Raw genomic sequence first — 17,832 nt, 5'->3', positions numbered from 1 at the left:
ACAACATGCATTAAGACTGTGTGGAAGCTAACTCAGCAGGCTAGCAGAGAAGCTGAAACTGATTTAATTCACTGATTTCAACAATTTCAATAACAACTGAATTAGTTTGCTAAAACTAACTGTTATATGGCTGGAAATAAACATGTATGTAAATGAAGGATTGCTGAAGTTCATTTGCCAAAGCATGTCTGACAATAAAGATTTGGAAAATTAATTTCTATTGTAAGATATACTTGGTTTTGTCATGTAACAAAGTCATAGTTTATATTTATTATGAACAACATAACTCAACTCTCTTGCATGTTAGTATGAAAAGGGTAAGCAAGTGTGAGTTTTGCATCATGTGACCTATGAGTCACATTAACAGTGTGTAGATTTGGTTGAAAAAGTACGATAAAAGAATGCAAACTGCATAAAGCAAAAAGAGGATGTGCTGCAACTTTCTAAATAACATAATTTTTACATAATCTATTTTAAACTTTTTTTTTAAATTTTTTATTCTGAGTTAAAGACAGAAATTAGTCTCCTGAAGCTGCCTTTTTGTTAACTCTGTTTGGGCCTAATTTCCACACACTCATGTGCTGCTGTGTTTACATGGGCGAAAGGAGGAAGGAGGAAGGAGTCAAAGACAGCCAGGATGGCATGTGAAAATCCCTGTATACAGTGTGGATGTAAAAGTTCCTTCACAGTAATGAATGATGGCATATTCTGGTGACAGATGCCACATTCATTGGATTTATCCCCATTTGCCTGGACCATCTGAAACTAATAAGATTCAGAGTAATTCCTTGTCTTAAGAGATATAACAGCACAGTCACTGATGTCCTCTTGAATCCTTCACCATTAGCTCATCCAGCAATGTCAATGAAGACAGCGGACAGATGCGGCTTGTATCTCCTTCCATCAGACTCTGTTGTCTGGAACTGATCATCTGATTTCTGTCAGGATTGTTTATATTCTGGTCACCGATGCAACAGCAACACCACTGAATGGAAGTATTACCAAAATGGTGCAGAAAAAAAAGAAACAAAGCAGAAGTCTCTCAATCAGCATAACCAGAGAGGACAGGGCTTGAAGAAAGTTTAACAAAAAGTTGGACAGATGTGAAAATATGAGGAGAAGTCTGTTATCTGCAGCTCTACATTTCCCTGAATTCCTACGGCAGAGGTGCAGAATGTGAATTTAGTATAGCAATAATACACACTTGAAGGGCAAATACACAAAATAAACCAGAGTTTTACTTAAACAGCTGTATTATCAGTGTTAGGTGTGTTTCACAGTATATCCTCCTGCTGGATATTTCTGTCTGTTTATCATTAAAGGTGATGAGCTTACGATGCTGGAAGAGGAGGACGAACAGGGCTGGTGTAAAGGTCGTCTAGACAGCGGTCGGCTGGGTCTTTACCCAGCCAATTACGTGGAGCTGATCTAAGTGTTCCAGCAGAGGATGCTTGCCTCGTCGGAGGTGGAAACCCAGACTGAACCATCCGGTCATAACTGCGCATTGCCAGAGACTTCAAAGCAAGGCTTCCTCTTCATGTCAGTTACAGTGAGCTGTCTTCATCTTCATCATGGAGAGCACTGTTCAAGATCCACCAGACTCTGTCTTCTCTGTGTGTTGCTGTGTTTGATATCTGTTTTGATGCTAACCTGCCACACAGTGTGCTCTCTCATCTGAATGTTATGGTATCATCAGCTGTGCCTGGACAGCGAGAATGAGCCATGCATTCTGCATTTCATGTACATATTTTAGTCAGTTTTTTTACAGCCTGGATGCTTGTACAGTTTGTTTCCTCATTGACTACAGTGTTTTCTTCCATAGTATTTACTCCACATGTTTAGCCTGAAAGGAATAGTTAGACATTTTTGGAAATATATTTGCTTTCATCAATAGAGTTGGATGGGAAGGTTTGAACCACTTTCATGTCTGCACGAATACGCAAAGGTACTGCCTGCAGATGGTTAGTTTAGCTCAACATCAAGAGGTGGTCTTATTCATTCTTAAAACATCTGCAGACACTTGACAAAGATGCTGTCAGCAAATTAATCATAATTAACATCTGCAGAACCTAAATTTGGTGGGTTCCTTCTTCACTAGCTCTCCCTGGCTGACCCAACAGATGATTATTCCACAGAGCCTTCTGGGGATGAGGGAGTGGCTTTAGACAGTTACCAGGCGATTGGATGAAGAAGCTATCAAAGCCAGTTGAACCAAGCACAACCACTCAGAACAGATATTATCTTTACACCTTAACTCCTGTTTGTGTTTAAACCACAAACAGATAGTTTGGACATAGCACAATCCTCGCATTATAATGATCTTGCAAATCTTTCTAGAATCCAGCAAAACTCTCCACCGGGTTTCATGACATTCAGTTTGGTAGCTTGAATCAAAGTGCGTTTGAGCACGAAATCCTCTCTAAAACCTCTTTGTGGTGTTTGCATCAATCTTCCCATCAAACTGTATGAAAGAACAAGAAAAGCATACTTTTACCAGAGTGCTGAACTGTTCCTGTAATGCACTGTTTGTTTTTGCCTGCTCTGCTCCACCACATGTTACTGTATTAGCATTTTGACACAAGATAAAAGACAGCTCACCCTCAAAAAAACACACAGTCGCCCTCAGCAGAGCTCATCTTTGAAATGGAAATGTATACTCTACCAAACAGTGCAAGGATTGTTTACATTAACCTCCGCTGGCCCAGCCGTCTACAACAACGTGCCTGTTATATCTATCAGCCTCTGTTTATTTGCCTCTTCTGTTCATGTGTTGATGATGCAGAGGCCAAAAGCTAAACCTGCCGGGAAATATTACCTCGCAGCTCTTTCGTATGGAGATTAGCTTCATTTCACAACCCGAGTTTTAATTTATTTATCTCTGCAGTTAATGAGACTTGTTTACTCTGGGTGAATGTCTGTGACTCTCAGCTCTAATCTCTGTGATTATATGCATGCTGACGCTCCCACACACTTTACTGAACTGATCCAGCGCATGGCCTTGATTTGTTCCCACCAATTATTGGCTGAATATTAATTTGAATAGAGCTCCTACATTATCAGGATGAATATAGGCTTTATTAAATTTAGTGTCTTTCTGTTTAACTATTTTTCCTTCAGTAAGAAACTTTAATTGAAGCTTTACAAACAGCGTGCATGTTGCAGTGCAGGCGGGGATTGGTTTGACTGCACGTGCTGGTGAAAATTCCACTTTTGTCAGGCAGGCACGCTGGTGTTCTCTTACTGATGCAGACAGAGAAAGCTCAAATTAGAAAAGCAGAAAGAGGATATGTCTTTGAAATATTGATGAGATGATCGAATTTTCTGCTGCAAGAGCAAAATTATTTTTTACACACAAGGGAAATGTCTCCTGTTGCGTTGATGCCTCTGTATGTGTCTTTGCATTCGTGTGTGGCTTCTGTTAAGACTTGATTCAGAGTGGTAAGATATGTATATATGGCCTTAACAACATTGCTAACTTGCCACTGGAGAGACTCTTGACCATCACCTTCAACTCAATGAAGGAGTTCGCCTCCACAGAACCTGACTCTGGCTCATCCAGATCAGTTTACACCAACGTGACGCAAACCTTATTTGACTGATTGAAGATCATTAGATGTAAAGACTTTGGTTTTTAAACAGAACAAGGCTGTTTACATCAACTGTGAAGCTCCTCAAGGCCAGGAAATTATATTTAAGAATGCTGAAACGCTCCTATTTCTTCTGTCTGTTGCCCATGCTGCAAAGGCGTCCTCTATCCTTTTTTTTTTAGCATAGTGCTGTAATTTCCAAACTGTAGTGCCTGTTCATCTACATAGACAACAAATAAAAGATGTCATCAAAAAACTGAAGACACAAAAATGAAAATGTGGGGTAAAATTCAAAAACAGTCATCAGTGCCCACACAAAGAGACGCCTGCTGCACATTTTAAATGTATCATGTGGTGTGATTCAGAAATGAGAAGCCCTGTGCAGTAAAAGTATAAGAAAAATACCAGTTGTGTTGAAATAATTGCTTCAGGAAGTGACAGAATATTAAATATTTGATTATTGTTGAGTATATTTTATTTTTATTTTGTTCTATAAACTGAAAAACTGCATATAGAGTTTTAGCTGTGAGCTAAAAGATCCAGGATAAAGTACCTCAAAATTATACCCATGCTCTCCTCAACTAAATTCACTCCATTCAACCAGTTTGCATGAAATACCTTTAAAAGAAAATTCTGAGAGATTGATAACGAAATACCAGAAGCACTTGGTTGCCATTATTTTTCATTTAGTCTTCCCCTCCTTGGTCATTCACCACACAACCAGTCAGGGTTGGCAGAGGAAGAAATATTAGCGTCCATAATTATGAATATAAGTACATAAAGTGTTTCGTAATTAACAAATATTAATTACCAAATGCTTAACTCTTAAGGACTTTAGAGGTTAATGCTGGATATTTATTGTGTCCACTATTAACAAGTGATGTAACACTTTATGTGATTAGTGTTCACATACTTAGTCATCAAATAAGGGTCCAGATATGAACTTATGGCTGAAGATATGGCTCAGGAAGCGGAGTTGATACCCATCAACAAAAAGCTATGGGGTTTGATTCCCAGACAGTCAATGTGTTAAAAATGTTTCCCCTGGTGTTTCATCAGCGTGTGAGAGTGAAAGTGACAGAGAGAAGTGTTGCAGGTACGAACAGTCACTGTGAGAACAGTTGAATGTGTTGTGAACCCCCTTTTGAGTTTTCAGTAGGATTAGAAAATGCCATTGACCATTGCTTTTTCTCACAGATATATACAATATATATGTTTTTATCTAAACGGTGTAAAAATACATTATAAAAGCAAATACATTTAAAGGGATTACATTAGTGTCTGTTTGACCTGAGCATGAATTAGAATTACTTGATTGCACAGACGGTGTGGACTAATCATGCAAAGTCATAGAAACATGACAAATCGAAGGAATTCTTGACTCATCCCGCATTCACTCATGTGAAGTTATACTGAACCAGGTACTGAGCACATGATTTACTATGTAGTACAATCGATAGATTTACCTGCCAGGAACATTTTTTACAAATTTAGCTACTTTGAGGCATAATTAGCACTGTAGTGGTTTAGCAGGTGAAGATCAGTATTTTAACATCAGTATATCTTAAAATCACTTCCAAAGATGGTAAATTATTGGTGTATGGATTGCTGGAGCTTCATGAGAAAAAGAGAGCAAAATAAACCCCAACTGGTAATTTGTATAACGTCTTTAACGACTTGTGTCTAATGACATGTGTTGACAATGACATACCAAAACAAGGATTAGCTGTTTCTGGTAAGTGTAACTGTTGAAACACTGACAGAGACTGCAGAACATCAAAATACACTGTTGAGAAATCACAAATATTACATAAAGTGACTGTGGGGTTAAATCCACACCTTGCCAACTCAATATAAACTAATACAGTTCAACAAAAGCTGACAGGAGGTGGATACCCGCATGGCTAGTGTGAACTGGTGGAGTAGCTCTCATTTCAAAATGGGAGTTCTACAGTTAAATATTACATGTTTTAAACTAAAAAAAATAAAATAAGGTATCATCAATTTTCCTAGATTTCAGATTTTGGTGTTCATATTGACAAATCTTAGCATTTTTTCCAGAGAACAACTAAAATAACTTCTTATTATAGTATTTAACAATGATTTGCTATCTGAGCTTCATGAAGAGACATTTCCAGGTCAGTGCTGAATCTCCACTGTAAAGTCAGTAACAGATGCTGCCAATAGAGGTCATCAGTGATCAGACATTTTTGTAGAGGTTTCACCATCATCTTCATTCTTGGAGTTAGCCAGAGTTTTTCTCAAACTGATGCTTTTTAGTTCAATGAACAGAACTGCTGTCAGTAAGAGAGCCTCATCTCCAAACACAGATTCACAGATTGAATAAACATTTATTTATATGCTCATACAAAATAGCTGAGAGTGAAACTTGTTTAATACAACTCTTTTTGCTTTTGTTTCTGATACGGACCTCACATGACTAGGGAAATCCTGCAATAAAAAGCACAAGGAAAAGCAAACCTGTTATTAACTTCTCTAAGTAAATTCTGTGGTTGGCTCTTGTTTATTCAGCTTTTTCCCTGACAGTTGTTCAGAGACACAGGGTAAATATTATATTTGCTGACAATCCAAAGTACTAATTGCCACGACATTTCCAGCAGAATTGGTCACCTGATTATAGTTTAAAATGGGGAGCAAATTGGGGAAGCTACCAAAAAATGCAATAAAAAAAACCTGTTGCTGTGATTTTACACCACCTGACCTCTTAACCAGTGTAAGAATCACCCACCTACATGAGTCCTGGTTAGTACGATTGAGCATGTTATCAGAATAATCAGATAATATATATATATGACATATATGTCACAAATATTACATAATGTCATATGACATATATGTCATATATATATATGTCATTGTATGTCAAATTTTAACTCGTGCACATTTGGAGTTAGATAAATTAAATTTCAGTCTGCTTGCAATGTACTGTTGTAAGCTTGATTGACAATAAAGTTTGCTTTAACTTTGACTTGATATATAATCTGATAATCAGGAAATTATAAGAAAAATGTTTGTTTCTTTTTTTCACTTGTAAAACATTATGTAACTGAATGTGGTTTTGGGCAGCCAGCTACTAGACCATCCTTAAGTTCAAACAAACACAATTAGTATACATGAACTAAATAACCATAACAATGAAATTCTAAATCTAAATGTTAACACTCATGTTATGTCATTAAATGACTGTGCTGGCAGCACAAAAACAATTATCTTTCAATTCCAGTGAACAATTAGCAGCTGTCTTTCACTAGAATGTCATCAAAGCATTGCTCATCAACAGAAATGTGTCATGGTGGTTCTCTGGTCTTGTTATTGGTTATTGATTTGTTGTCAGTTTTCTTCGATATCCTTTGATTATACTCCTGTTTTGTCTTTGTTAATTTTTACTTTGATCAGTTAATCCAGCATTGCCTCAGTTCAGTTTTGTTCTTATTTCACATTTTCACCCATAGCTTCTTAAGTTTCCCTCCTGTCCAGTTTTATAATGCCACTGCCTTCACCTGTGTTCATTATCCTCAGCTGCACTCATTCACTAATCATTCTCCCCACATATATAATTTCCTTTGTCTTTGCCAGAACCTTACCATTGTTTCTAGTTCTTCTCCGCTCCAGTCTTTGCGCCCTGTCAGGTTGTTCTATAATTTAGTCTTTTGTTTTTGGGAAGTTCTTGGTTTTCCAGTTCAGCTGGTTCTTTTCTTTTCTTTCAATAAAATAATTAGATATACAACTATTGATGCTGGGTTGCTGCTCCCCTATTTTGGTCCCTATCCTCCACCTTGTGACTGAATTGGTTCAGAAGCAGAGCACAGATCCCACTACATCATGTGTTAAATACCCTTTACACCTTGTTTCCACTTTTTTGTGTGTTTGTATGCGAGTCAGCTGAAAGTCCATTTATTCTTATGGTAGTCACTGTAATTTCTGATTGATGTGTGAAACTCGAATTGTGTTTTCTTTTCTCCCCTCTGGTATATATCTTTAGTACATTGAAATATTTTAACCTTTATCGCGGATTTTGGAGAGTGGCCACACGTGTGCTAAGCAGTCTGATAACAAAGAACAGTCTAGCATACCACGAGCTTTAAAATCAAATTGATCACTACATTTTGGTGAAAAGCTCACACAACAGTTGCAACACTGTCTTTTCAAAAGTAGTGCAAACCTAAAGGAACGCCCCGTAGCTCTGATTAGTTCACATATTTATCAGACTGTCCCCAAGTAGATACGAAAAGACGTGAGACGTGAGTTTATCTATGTTCAGCTCATATGTCTACTGTGACACATCAAAGCACCATTTTAGTTAGTCCACTTCAGTACTGAAACACTAACACTAATATCTGCATCTCACCTGGCTCGCTGGACCCTGCTGCTGTTGTGTTGTACTTATGGACGGTCAAAGAAAATATGTTTGTGAGCAGAGATGACTTCAATGTGTGGTGATAATACAACCCACAGCCAAAGATATCAGCATTTAAACATAGATGTTGACAGCAGATAACAGCACCAAACTGCCTTTGCACAGGGAGTAGTTTGGCTCATGTCCTGGTGCCAAGCCTATGTCCTCTGCATTGTACTTTCTATTGTTTATACTGTCTTGAAGTGAAGTGAAGTGAAGTGAAGTGAAAAAACACTGTCAAAGACAGTGGATTCTGAGGAAAATAAACAAAATTTTATTGATCTAAATATACAGTTGATATAGACCTGATGTTGGTGATGTGCAAAGTTGTGTCTTGTGATGGCAGGTCTGGTATACAGTGTTGGTAATAACGGAGTTAGAGTATAACAGCTAACGGCATAATTTTTTTTCAGTTATTTTTTTTCCCATCGTTGCAACGCCGTTGCCGTTACTGAGAATGTGTCTCACTGCACGATCTGACTGCCAAACACAACAAGACAACAGACAATGGCGACGAGCCAGAGAAATTCAAAAGTAGCGTCCTCAAACTGGAAGCACTACTTCTCCTCATTTTAATTAAAGGCAATGATGTTCATGTAACGTGCACGCTATTCCCAGGACAAAAAGACTTTATCCATGTCTGCCTCAAGCAACTCAAATCTTATAAAGCACCTCACATCAACACATGCTAACATGACACTTGTTGCTGCTGCTGCTATGGAGTTCAAATAAATACCAAACGTTCTAAAATACTGAATATAGTGTTTTTATTCTTCAGTCAGTTAATATAAACATGTTTGACGTTAAAGATGTTATAGAACGTCAAAAAAAAGTCACAGTTACTTTGCTGAGTAACTAATTACTCTTACAATGAAGTAACTGAGTTACTAACTCAATTACTTTTTGGGAGAAGTAATTTGTAATTGTAACTAATGACTTTTCTAAAGTAAGATGACCAACACTGCTTGTATAACACTTTAAACCAACACTAGAGAAGTCTGGGCTTTTGATTTGTTTTGAAGTACACTGACTTACTTTTTGTTTTGCATATTCCTGGGCCTGAACCTCCTCAGGGTGCTTGACATTTTTGTGGGGGTTTGGAGCTCCTTGACACAGTCAGACTGGGTTTGTGTCCCTTCTTGGGCCCTTTGCTGCATGCCATCCCCTTTATCACTGCCCCCACAACTTTAGAAAAAGGCTACTTGTGCCAAAAGACCTAAAGAAATTAATTAATTAAAGCTATGTGTTTGCAAACTGTAATATGTGACCAGTAGGGGCAGTGTAGGGCCAAATTTGACTGAATATATGATCGTAGCATAAAAAACTTTTAAAAATGGTGGTTTTGAAGAGAAGCTTATAGAGAAAATCCACAATTATCTGCAGTTTTACAAGGTATGTTTGCCACAGCACAATTTCAAATACGCTGGTCAAAATAGCAAACAAGGGTACCATTCAGTACCATTTTAGAGAAATTTGTGTACTAAGGAAAATACTGGAAAAACAAAGTCAGGACGGTGCCGATGGCGTGTTTTATTTTCGGCCTGAGTCATCTGGTGTGACTCTGAGTGGAATCCTCTGGTAACAGCTACAGTCATAGATACTGTATGTGAACAGTTACACCCATGATGAAGCAAAATACTCACTTGAACGTGTCATTAAAAAGCAAATATATTCATCCATATATTTTCTATACCTGCTTAATCACCTGCTTAGTGTCACAGAGGGACTGGGGCCTGTCCCAGCTGCCATTGGGTAAGAGGCATGATACACCTTGGATGGGTCACCAGTCCATCACAGGGTCACACAGAGACAAACAACCATGCACACTCACTCCAAAGGCCAATTTAGAATCACCAGTTAACCTAACATGGAAGGTAGTCAGAAGCCGGAGTATCCACGCACACACAGGGATAAGTCCCAGACGGGATTTAAACCCTCTTACTGTGAGCCATCAGTGCTAACCACCAAAAGCAAATATGTTCCCAGCCAACAGGCTAGTAAGGTCATTTCAAATTATGGAGACAGTGTTCTGCATCTCTACACATTTATATTTTTCCAAATTATCATTTGAAAGGAGTAAGTCAGACAAACTGGTTTGTTGTATCGCACTGGTCCATTTATTATATGTTTTATATTCAGAACAAAACTTAGTCCACTAACATCTGGTCTGTCCAAAGCAGGTTAGCTGTGGAATACAAGTTGTACTGAACAAACTCAAGATGGAGAGAGGAGGCCGTAAAAAGTGGGACTTTTTACTGAACAGCAACTTTTTTTGTCAGTTTCTGAAAATGGTAAAATGAGACGTGGCTTTTTGAATATCATGACCTGAATGCAGAGACTGAACTGTATGAAAGATAAACACGAAAGAGCAAAATCAGAAATTGGGAAATGTAAACCACTTGAACTATTGATCAGGTCTAAGTTCTAAGTTCTCCTCTTAGTCACTGAATGAAATTCCCAAATCCTAAAGGCAGAGGCTTTTTACCTGATCTCAGGTAAAAAGCCCCTGCCTTTATTCTGTGAATACAGCTATAAAACGAAAAAATAAGAAACGTGTTACACCCTTTTAGAAGGTTTGATAGAAAGCTGTGGTGGGAAACAATAAAAATACATGTAAAGACATGAACCAGAAAAGAACACGCTTTGAAATTCAATTGCATAGTGGCAACCATTTTCTTAAATGACGTTAATTCTACCTGCTTTTCAAACTCTCAGTGACAGCACAGACACACTGTTCAAAGATGGTTTATTGAGTCTTGATTGAAGCTTGGATGGTGTGTTCTCACTTGGGCAATTATTTAGATATTTCCACACAAGAAGCCAATGAGATGAGAAACAAAAAATGGAGAAACCCAAAGAAAGAAAATACTCATTAGAATACACAACCATGTAACTGCATACTTCAAAAAGATTCTGCTTTTAAATCCTGTTTCTCTTGATGCTAATGGAGCTCTTTGAGGCTACAGAAAACAGCTAGATTAGCATGCTTGCATGCTGGCATCGATACGAAGCGTAGCCGAGGTTGAACATCCCAGATTTGATCTTAAACTAAATCTTATTATTTATTGAACTGAGCAATTGCAACTTGGATCATCAGTGAAACTATCTTGAGTGTAACAGGCAAGCAACCCAGCAACTGTTGAGGCATTTCACTCAAAAAACATTACAACTTCAGAGTGGCGCTACACAAAATATGACAGTAAGTAATTTGAATTAATCCTCCGGAGAGCATGTTATGTTAAAATTTTATTCAATCACATATTGGGTGTGCATTTACTGATTATTCATTTACAGTACTTTCTATACATTTTTTTCCCCAGCACTTTGTATCTCAGACACCAACAACTTAAAATGTAGTATACAGCCATTTACACAAGAGCTGGCAGGATTAAATATAGCGCTATGAGGGAACGTATCCCTCTTTACCAAGCTACACATTAGAAGACAAAAAAGGCATTATCAGCACAGCCACAGAGGGGTTTGCGGATCTCACCTTTGGATCCAAAATTAATCAAATGTCCTCTGTATCTCATAGACGAGAGACAGCACAAAGAAGGCTGGGTCCTGTGGCTGAACGGGTTCAGCAACACAGCGGTGGAGTTAATATCAGTGAAACAAAAAGGCAAAACGGGAGTAGCTGTAGGTGATCGGAGACGGGCTGGGGCTTGTCTGGAAAATCAATCAAAGTACCTTTTTGAGTTTCACAGTCATATTATGCAAAACAAGGCAGATTTCTGCAAACAGCAAGGCAGTTTGTTGTTTTTCATCCGTGTTTGTTCTAATCTTTAGCAGTAAAAATGCCTCCATAGCCGCACAGTTTTGTCTCTTCCTCACACCCCTGCACAGAAAAATCTCCATGCAGCAGCTGCCAGTCATTTCAGTACTAGAAGTTAAAGTGTCAGCACGTGCTCCATGTCACTTTTCAAATCAGGCTTTGGTGTTCGAGGACATGGTGAGACGAAGTCTCATTCTAACGTTGCAAGTTTCCACCTCCTCCTCCCACTTTGCTGAAGCCTCATACTGGGTGAACAAACTGGTACACCAGTCTCTGAGACACATCAGGCTTGCGGATGATGCCTTTCTTGTAGTACTGACGAATGGAGCGGCTCAGCTTGTCATAGTTCATAGCAGGTCGATTCTTTCTGAGTCCCCACAGTCTCGCCACATGAGCAGAGTCTTCGATTTTAAAAATACCTGGTAGGAATCACAACAATGTTTTAATAACAACACATGACAAAAAGTATGTTATGTGTGTCAAATTAAGAGAAATATGGAGATTATTCCATCATTTACTCTCATTGATTTCTAAATAGAATGGAACATTTTATGAAAAATTAACAAAAGAAAAACATAGGTGCATGAAATTTATTTTAATAATTTAGAACATACTTCTGCATCACATGAAGAGCTGAAGAATAATATTCTTTTATCAGTTTATCAGCTTATTATTAGCACTGTTTCAGCAACAACAATCAGCTGATCAACACCTGAAGCTATACTGAGAGATTTAGAGATGAAAATATCTTTGATGGGAATTTCAATTCATGAAAGTGATAAAAGACAACGGATGTGTTTTGATAGTTTGATAGTTTGAAGAACTTGTAAAGATTACATGATTACAAGATTACAAATGAACCCTTAACTTATGTTAGTTTGACTGTAACTTAAAGAAACAAGCAACACATTTTTAAATCTCAGCAATCACTTTGGTCACATATCTACTGTCTGATTTGACTCATGAGTCTTTCTGAGATGTGGGATTATTTCAAGTTAAAATGTTGTCACATATCTCTCAAAAATTGTAAAATCACACATTACAGATTTTCAAGGTTCCAAAAATGTCACAAAATATTTCTATGTTTCCCTTTGCAAATTGTGACATTCTTACGTCTTTCACTACATGAAACTATCTCAAATGTGATAATGCCACAATTATGAAATGAAAGTTTTTGTATGTCATGGTCTATGTGTTCAGTTCTGGTTCTGGTCCTGTGTTATCTTGTTCTGATTTCCATAATCGTGAGTTCTGTGGCTTTGAGTTTTTCATTTCCGTGCCCAAATTTCTTTATCGGGTTTGCTGTCTGCTTCCCAAACACCTGGATTCAGTTGCTAATTACCACATCTGCTCTTTGTTACTCTTTAACTCCCTCGATGTATTTATAGTCCAAGGTTTTCATTTGTCCTTTCTCAGATCCTAGTCTTCATCTCCATTGTTTGTATGGATCGCGAGTTATCTAAATATCTTCCGAAGGATGCCAACTTTCGCCAAACTGTTCTCTGTGAGTAGATAAACGTATTTCATGCCAGAAATAAGGTTTAGGTTTAAAAATACCGGAGTTTCCCTTTAAAAACACATGGTTGATTTGGATATAAGAATAAACTATTGATTAGAGGTTAGCTTCACATTCCCTAAACAGGCAAAGTACGTAACCATCTCACAATGTTTTGCTCCTCTATTGTGATACTACTACATTTTATACATGTGGACATTATCGTTAGACGTTTTCTTAAGAGACTGAGCTGTTGGCTTTGTTTAGGCACAAACATATAGGGATAAAAGGTTGAGGGTTTAAATTAAAACTGACCCTTTAACTAATCCAGGTCCATCAAAGACCTGCACATTGTCACACAAACATGCACCACTTGTTTGTCACTTCTTTAATTCAAATCCGTGCATTCTAAAAAGAGAGCAATGAAATCCCCTTATTAAAAACTAATTGCTCTGTTGGATGCCTGGTGATATCGTACCTTTATCTTTATTAAGCCAGCGGATGCATCGTCCATAGTTGTGAGGTTTGAGGAGGAGCTCTCTGAGGAACTGCCACAGGTGAATAGGTTGACCTGAACACGAAGAATCGGCCTCGGACCACAGCTCCTCGCTGCCTACACAGCAAAACATGAAATGCAAGCTTTTTGAGGTAAGTGTGTCGTAATTTATTTATATTAAATAACCTTGGGGACCATGGGTCTGTAGAGTTAATTGATTTCTTTTTTAAAAGTAAAATAAATGGTTTATGGAAAAAGGCCATTAAAAACCTGTGGATTGGACCTATTTTGCCTAACTGTGTGAGTGGCTTTCATTAAAGCTGGTTAATGTTTTTAGACTGCAAACACGTGAGCAAATCAATCTTACCTGTAGTTTTGGTGTCTCCAACTGAACACCTCTCTTTCATCCAGGCAGCTGGAGATTAAAGAGTGGCAGACATTCAATTACAGGAAATTGCTTTTTCTTTAAACAAATAAATGGTCCCTTTTAATTTAACCAAACTTGTATAAACAAGCTGTCAGCTGCCAAACATTGGGTAATAAAGTCATCATAGGAGGTGGAGTTGGTCATGATGAGCTTTTTAAATAAATATTACTCACTTACCTGATTTCCATATGTCCAGGTGTGCATGCAGAGTGTCTCCGCACTGTGGGGAGCGCTGGCGAAACTCTTCTTCACTCATAGCACACATATCCTTCCCTGTTAGATCCTGGAAGGCCTTTCCTGCATGGGGCAACCTGTACAGGTGTTCAGTCCACAGCAGCCACTTCTGGACATTCCCTGTGTTCCACTCTATAGGATCTGTTGGTAGATGTGAAATATGAGAAAACTTCCAGCTTCCACCTTACAAACTACTGTGTTTGAAGCCTTTTTTTTTCATTGAGATTGAAGTCATATTTAGTGATGTTAAGTCCTTTTTTTCGGCTTTATACTGTCTTTATATTGGTATCCCAGTTACACATCATAAAGTCTCTAAATCACAAGGCAATCATACTTTTATGCCGCTGGAGTTCTAATCAGGAGAACAGATGACTGGGGATCGCACAGGTTTACAACAGCTAGAAGCTGTACAATACATAAAAAAACACTTCCTCTGTTTGCTTTATGAGGCAGAAATGCCTCGCCCTTTAGTCTATGTACACGTCTGCTGGCTGGAGAGAACTATCACTGTACAATCCAGGAAATCTCATTCAAAAGGTCAGGATTAAACAGATCCTGGAGCAGGCAAACACTGCTTTGCGTCAAACAATATGATTTAGGAGAGCTGTCATTTTGCCTGGGCTATTCACACAATATTGTGTTGATTTTAGGAATAAGCTCCAGTAGCGTAAGAGTCTCTGAATCAATATTTCTTTATCTGCAAACAGTGAGCAACACTTTTTTTTGCCTTCGTCAGTTATATGCATAAATACACTAAGACACCTCCTGAAAATGACAAACTGCGGTAGCAGATGTGATGCAAAGCAGCCTACCTGGAGTGATGTTGAGCAGTTTGCAGGCTGTTTCAATGTCCTTAAGTACTTCTCCCACAACCATGCTCTGCACCTGTTCCAGAGATCGCTCCTCCTCCTGCCCTTCCAGCCCAGGAGAAAGTCCCTGCTCCTGGCTATCAATGACGGGGCACTGCTCCGGTTCCTCCTGGATCTCCATGCGATTCATGGGTCCAGCTAGTGTAGGGGACGCCTCTGCAACTTTCACCAGCCACGTGGCATCTTCAGTGAGGAGCATGTCGAAGCAGGAGAGATAAAGTCCTGGCACGCTACGCTCCAGAGCTTCTATGCTTAGTTTAGAGTCCCCCATGTCCCAGGGTTCTCCCGAGCTTCTGCTTCGCTCCAGAAGGGCAAGGGAGTCCTCTGTCATCCCAATCCGGGACCCGTACACTGCACCCTCTGATAAACTACTCACTGGGTTTGACATAACTACCTGAGGATAAAGAGAAGACACATAATATTGATAATATGTGACAAGAACATGAACTGAGAGCCTTGCAAGCATGTAAAAGTTTGCAAAATGTCCTTCTAAAAGCATTATTTTATTCGGAATAAGATGGCATTAGTAAGATCTGCCTGTCACATAAGCTCTTAGTAACATGTAAATCTAAATTTTAAATCTGCAGCTGACAAGAGTTCATTATTACCTTGACTTCAAGTTCCTTTTTTGCAATTCTCTAGCTGCGAAACCAGCAACTGTTTTGTAAGAAACTCCATCAGGGTTAAGCATGCATTATATGAGGCACTGAGGTGAGCCTTTGCTGGTTGACTCTTTATAAGGACCCTAAAGTCTAATGGAGACACCGGAGAAATGACCCTCAAGAGCGTTAAAACACACACAGCGTTGACTGGCATGGGGCAAAATGGATTTGACTGAGTCTCTTATTTGTGGGTCAGTGGCCCAGAATGGTCCATTTCTTGGGGGTGGGTGACTTGTATTGAGACCTGAGGCCACTCTGCCGCCTGCCTCGGCTTTCAAGGTGCCGTCTCTGCAGCCCTCTGTCTCCACTGTCAGCTGGAGATTTTAATCAAATAGAATTTAGATAATACAGAGGAACATGTACAAAATCTACCCCAAACCACATGTTTGAAAACAACCATAATGCTTTATGAAGCCTTGACTTATGAGTGAGATGGCTTCTTTTTTAAAAGAGATTGCCATCAAAAAAGAGCATTTATGGACGTAGGCAGCAAGTGTAATCTTGCATATGGCACCAATAATGTGTACTTGCCACAGCTGGCATATGGGAAGACACACTGCTGCCACACACCTTGTTATCAGTGGTGAAGGAAGTGTGCTTTCACACAACACATGTTCAAGGAGATTCATGGCTTGATTTGTCAGAAGGACAAACAATTAAAGTCTCATAAAATTAGCAAAATGATAGATCACATCTATCAGGACAAACTGAAAGGGACATTTGGAAATAAAATGAAGACACAAAGAAGACTCGACAGATGTAGAACTAATCTAAATGTTTAACTCATGTTGGACTGATTCTGGTCCTATAACGAAAAAAATTTCTTATAATTATGTAGGGGCACTGTGATTCATATCTATTATATGAATCAAATGTAAAAAGATTATCATATTGTCTGAGATGAATATTTTGACTTTGGCTCCAGAGGACTAGCGCAATAGGTGAAAAGTGCTGAGAAACTACATTTTTCCCTGCTACCAAACTTCTCCAGAGTTAAATTAAGTTATCGTCCATGCATCCCAAAAACATTCTCCATCTAGTCTTTTGCCTCAACCCCCCACTGTAAAACCTCAACCCACTCTTCCTTTTATCTCCAAACTTCTCGTAAACTATAACCCATCCTCCCTTTCACTCCATCAGGAGTCAGATTAAAAGCCATTGGTATCCCAGCCTGCTGCTGTGTGTCAACTCTGCTCTGTAACAGCTTGCGCTAAACCCATTAGCAAAGCAAATTTAGCCATATTACCTTCTTCCAAAAGGAAGAGGGGACATAGGAAAAAAGACACAAACTCAGACCCCCAGGGGGAGAGGGATTAAGACCCTGACTGATCTCTAAATGAGTTTGGTCAAGATGCTTATATTCATTTCAGGAGCATTAAAGCTTGCTCCATTTACTGACACCACTATGCAGGCGTCTACCCTGGGAAGCTAATTTTTTCTCGACATTCTAGGTCTTTTAACATGCAATAGGTGATTATTTGTCATCTTATTTGCCAATACTACAAAAACATGAAAGAAATTGACCAAAGAGTGACTTGAGTGTTATATTATCAATGGACTAAAACAGCAAAAACTGTCTTAAAGAGCTTGTAATTCCTTAAAAAAAATAGAAATAAAATAAAATAAAAGACAGATTCCTCACATCTGAATCTTGTCCTGAAAAAAGTGGTAAAAGTGGTAAAAATCAGTCTAGCTTACCATTAACCTTAGATCTAATTCATCATTGTTGCTGAACAGTTATCTGACAAAATGTCAACTTAGTGTTTGAATTATAGTTAATGAGTAGTGATAAAACCAACTAAAAAGTCTGTTTTTGTTTAACTTGGATGCTGCGATCTGAGGTAGAAACAGAAAAGGACATGGATGAGAT

At 38.5% G+C, this 17,832-nt stretch overlaps 2 protein-coding genes across 4 annotated transcripts in view; one reads left to right on the top strand and one right to left on the bottom strand.

Moving 5' to 3' along the window:
* The window catches only part of pacsin1b (protein kinase C and casein kinase substrate in neurons 1b), a 29,650-nt gene extending 25,630 nt beyond the window's left edge, over positions 1-4,020 (top strand). For all 3 annotated transcript variants that reach the window (XM_072381669.1, XM_072381670.1, XM_072381671.1), the window contains one exon: positions 1,323-4,020. In XM_072381669.1, the coding sequence (XP_072237770.1) occupies positions 1,323-1,432 (110 nt within the window). In that variant the 3' untranslated portion in view covers positions 1,433-4,020. The remainder of the gene's footprint in view (positions 1-1,322) is intronic.
* A 7,291-nt stretch (positions 4,021-11,311) lies between these two features.
* Positions 11,312-15,722, bottom strand: spdef (SAM pointed domain containing ets transcription factor). The gene is made up of 5 exons (XM_072381668.1): positions 15,244-15,722; positions 14,375-14,572; positions 14,138-14,185; positions 13,753-13,887; positions 11,312-12,198 (listed from the first exon to the last, which is right to left on the bottom strand). Exons 1-5 carry the CDS (start codon positions 15,686-15,688, stop codon positions 12,020-12,022), a joined length of 1,005 nt encoding a protein of 334 aa, XP_072237769.1. The 5' UTR covers positions 15,689-15,722; the 3' UTR covers positions 11,312-12,019.
* Between the last annotated feature and the right edge of the window lie 2,110 nt (positions 15,723-17,832).

This window comes from Leuresthes tenuis, unplaced genomic scaffold, assembly GCF_036924035.1.
Source record: "Leuresthes tenuis unplaced genomic scaffold, fLeuTen1.0.hap1 SCAF_3, whole genome shotgun sequence".
NCBI classification, from domain to species: domain Eukaryota; kingdom Metazoa; phylum Chordata; class Actinopteri; order Atheriniformes; family Atherinopsidae; genus Leuresthes; species Leuresthes tenuis.
This window is presented reverse-complemented; position numbering and strand designations above follow the sequence as displayed.

Coding starts and splice junctions, on each gene's coding strand:
- spdef (XM_072381668.1), bottom strand. CDS start 15,688: ATGTCAAACCCAGTGAGTAGTTTATCAGAGGGTGCAGTGTACGGGTCC. Junction 14,573..15,243: donor ACTGCTCAACATCACTCCAG/GTAGGCTGCTTT, acceptor ATCTACCAACAG/ATCCTATAGAGTGGAACACA. Junction 13,888..14,137: donor TGGAGACACCAAAACTACAG/GTAAGATTGATT, acceptor TTTGCTGTGTAG/GCAGCGAGGAGCTGTGGTCC.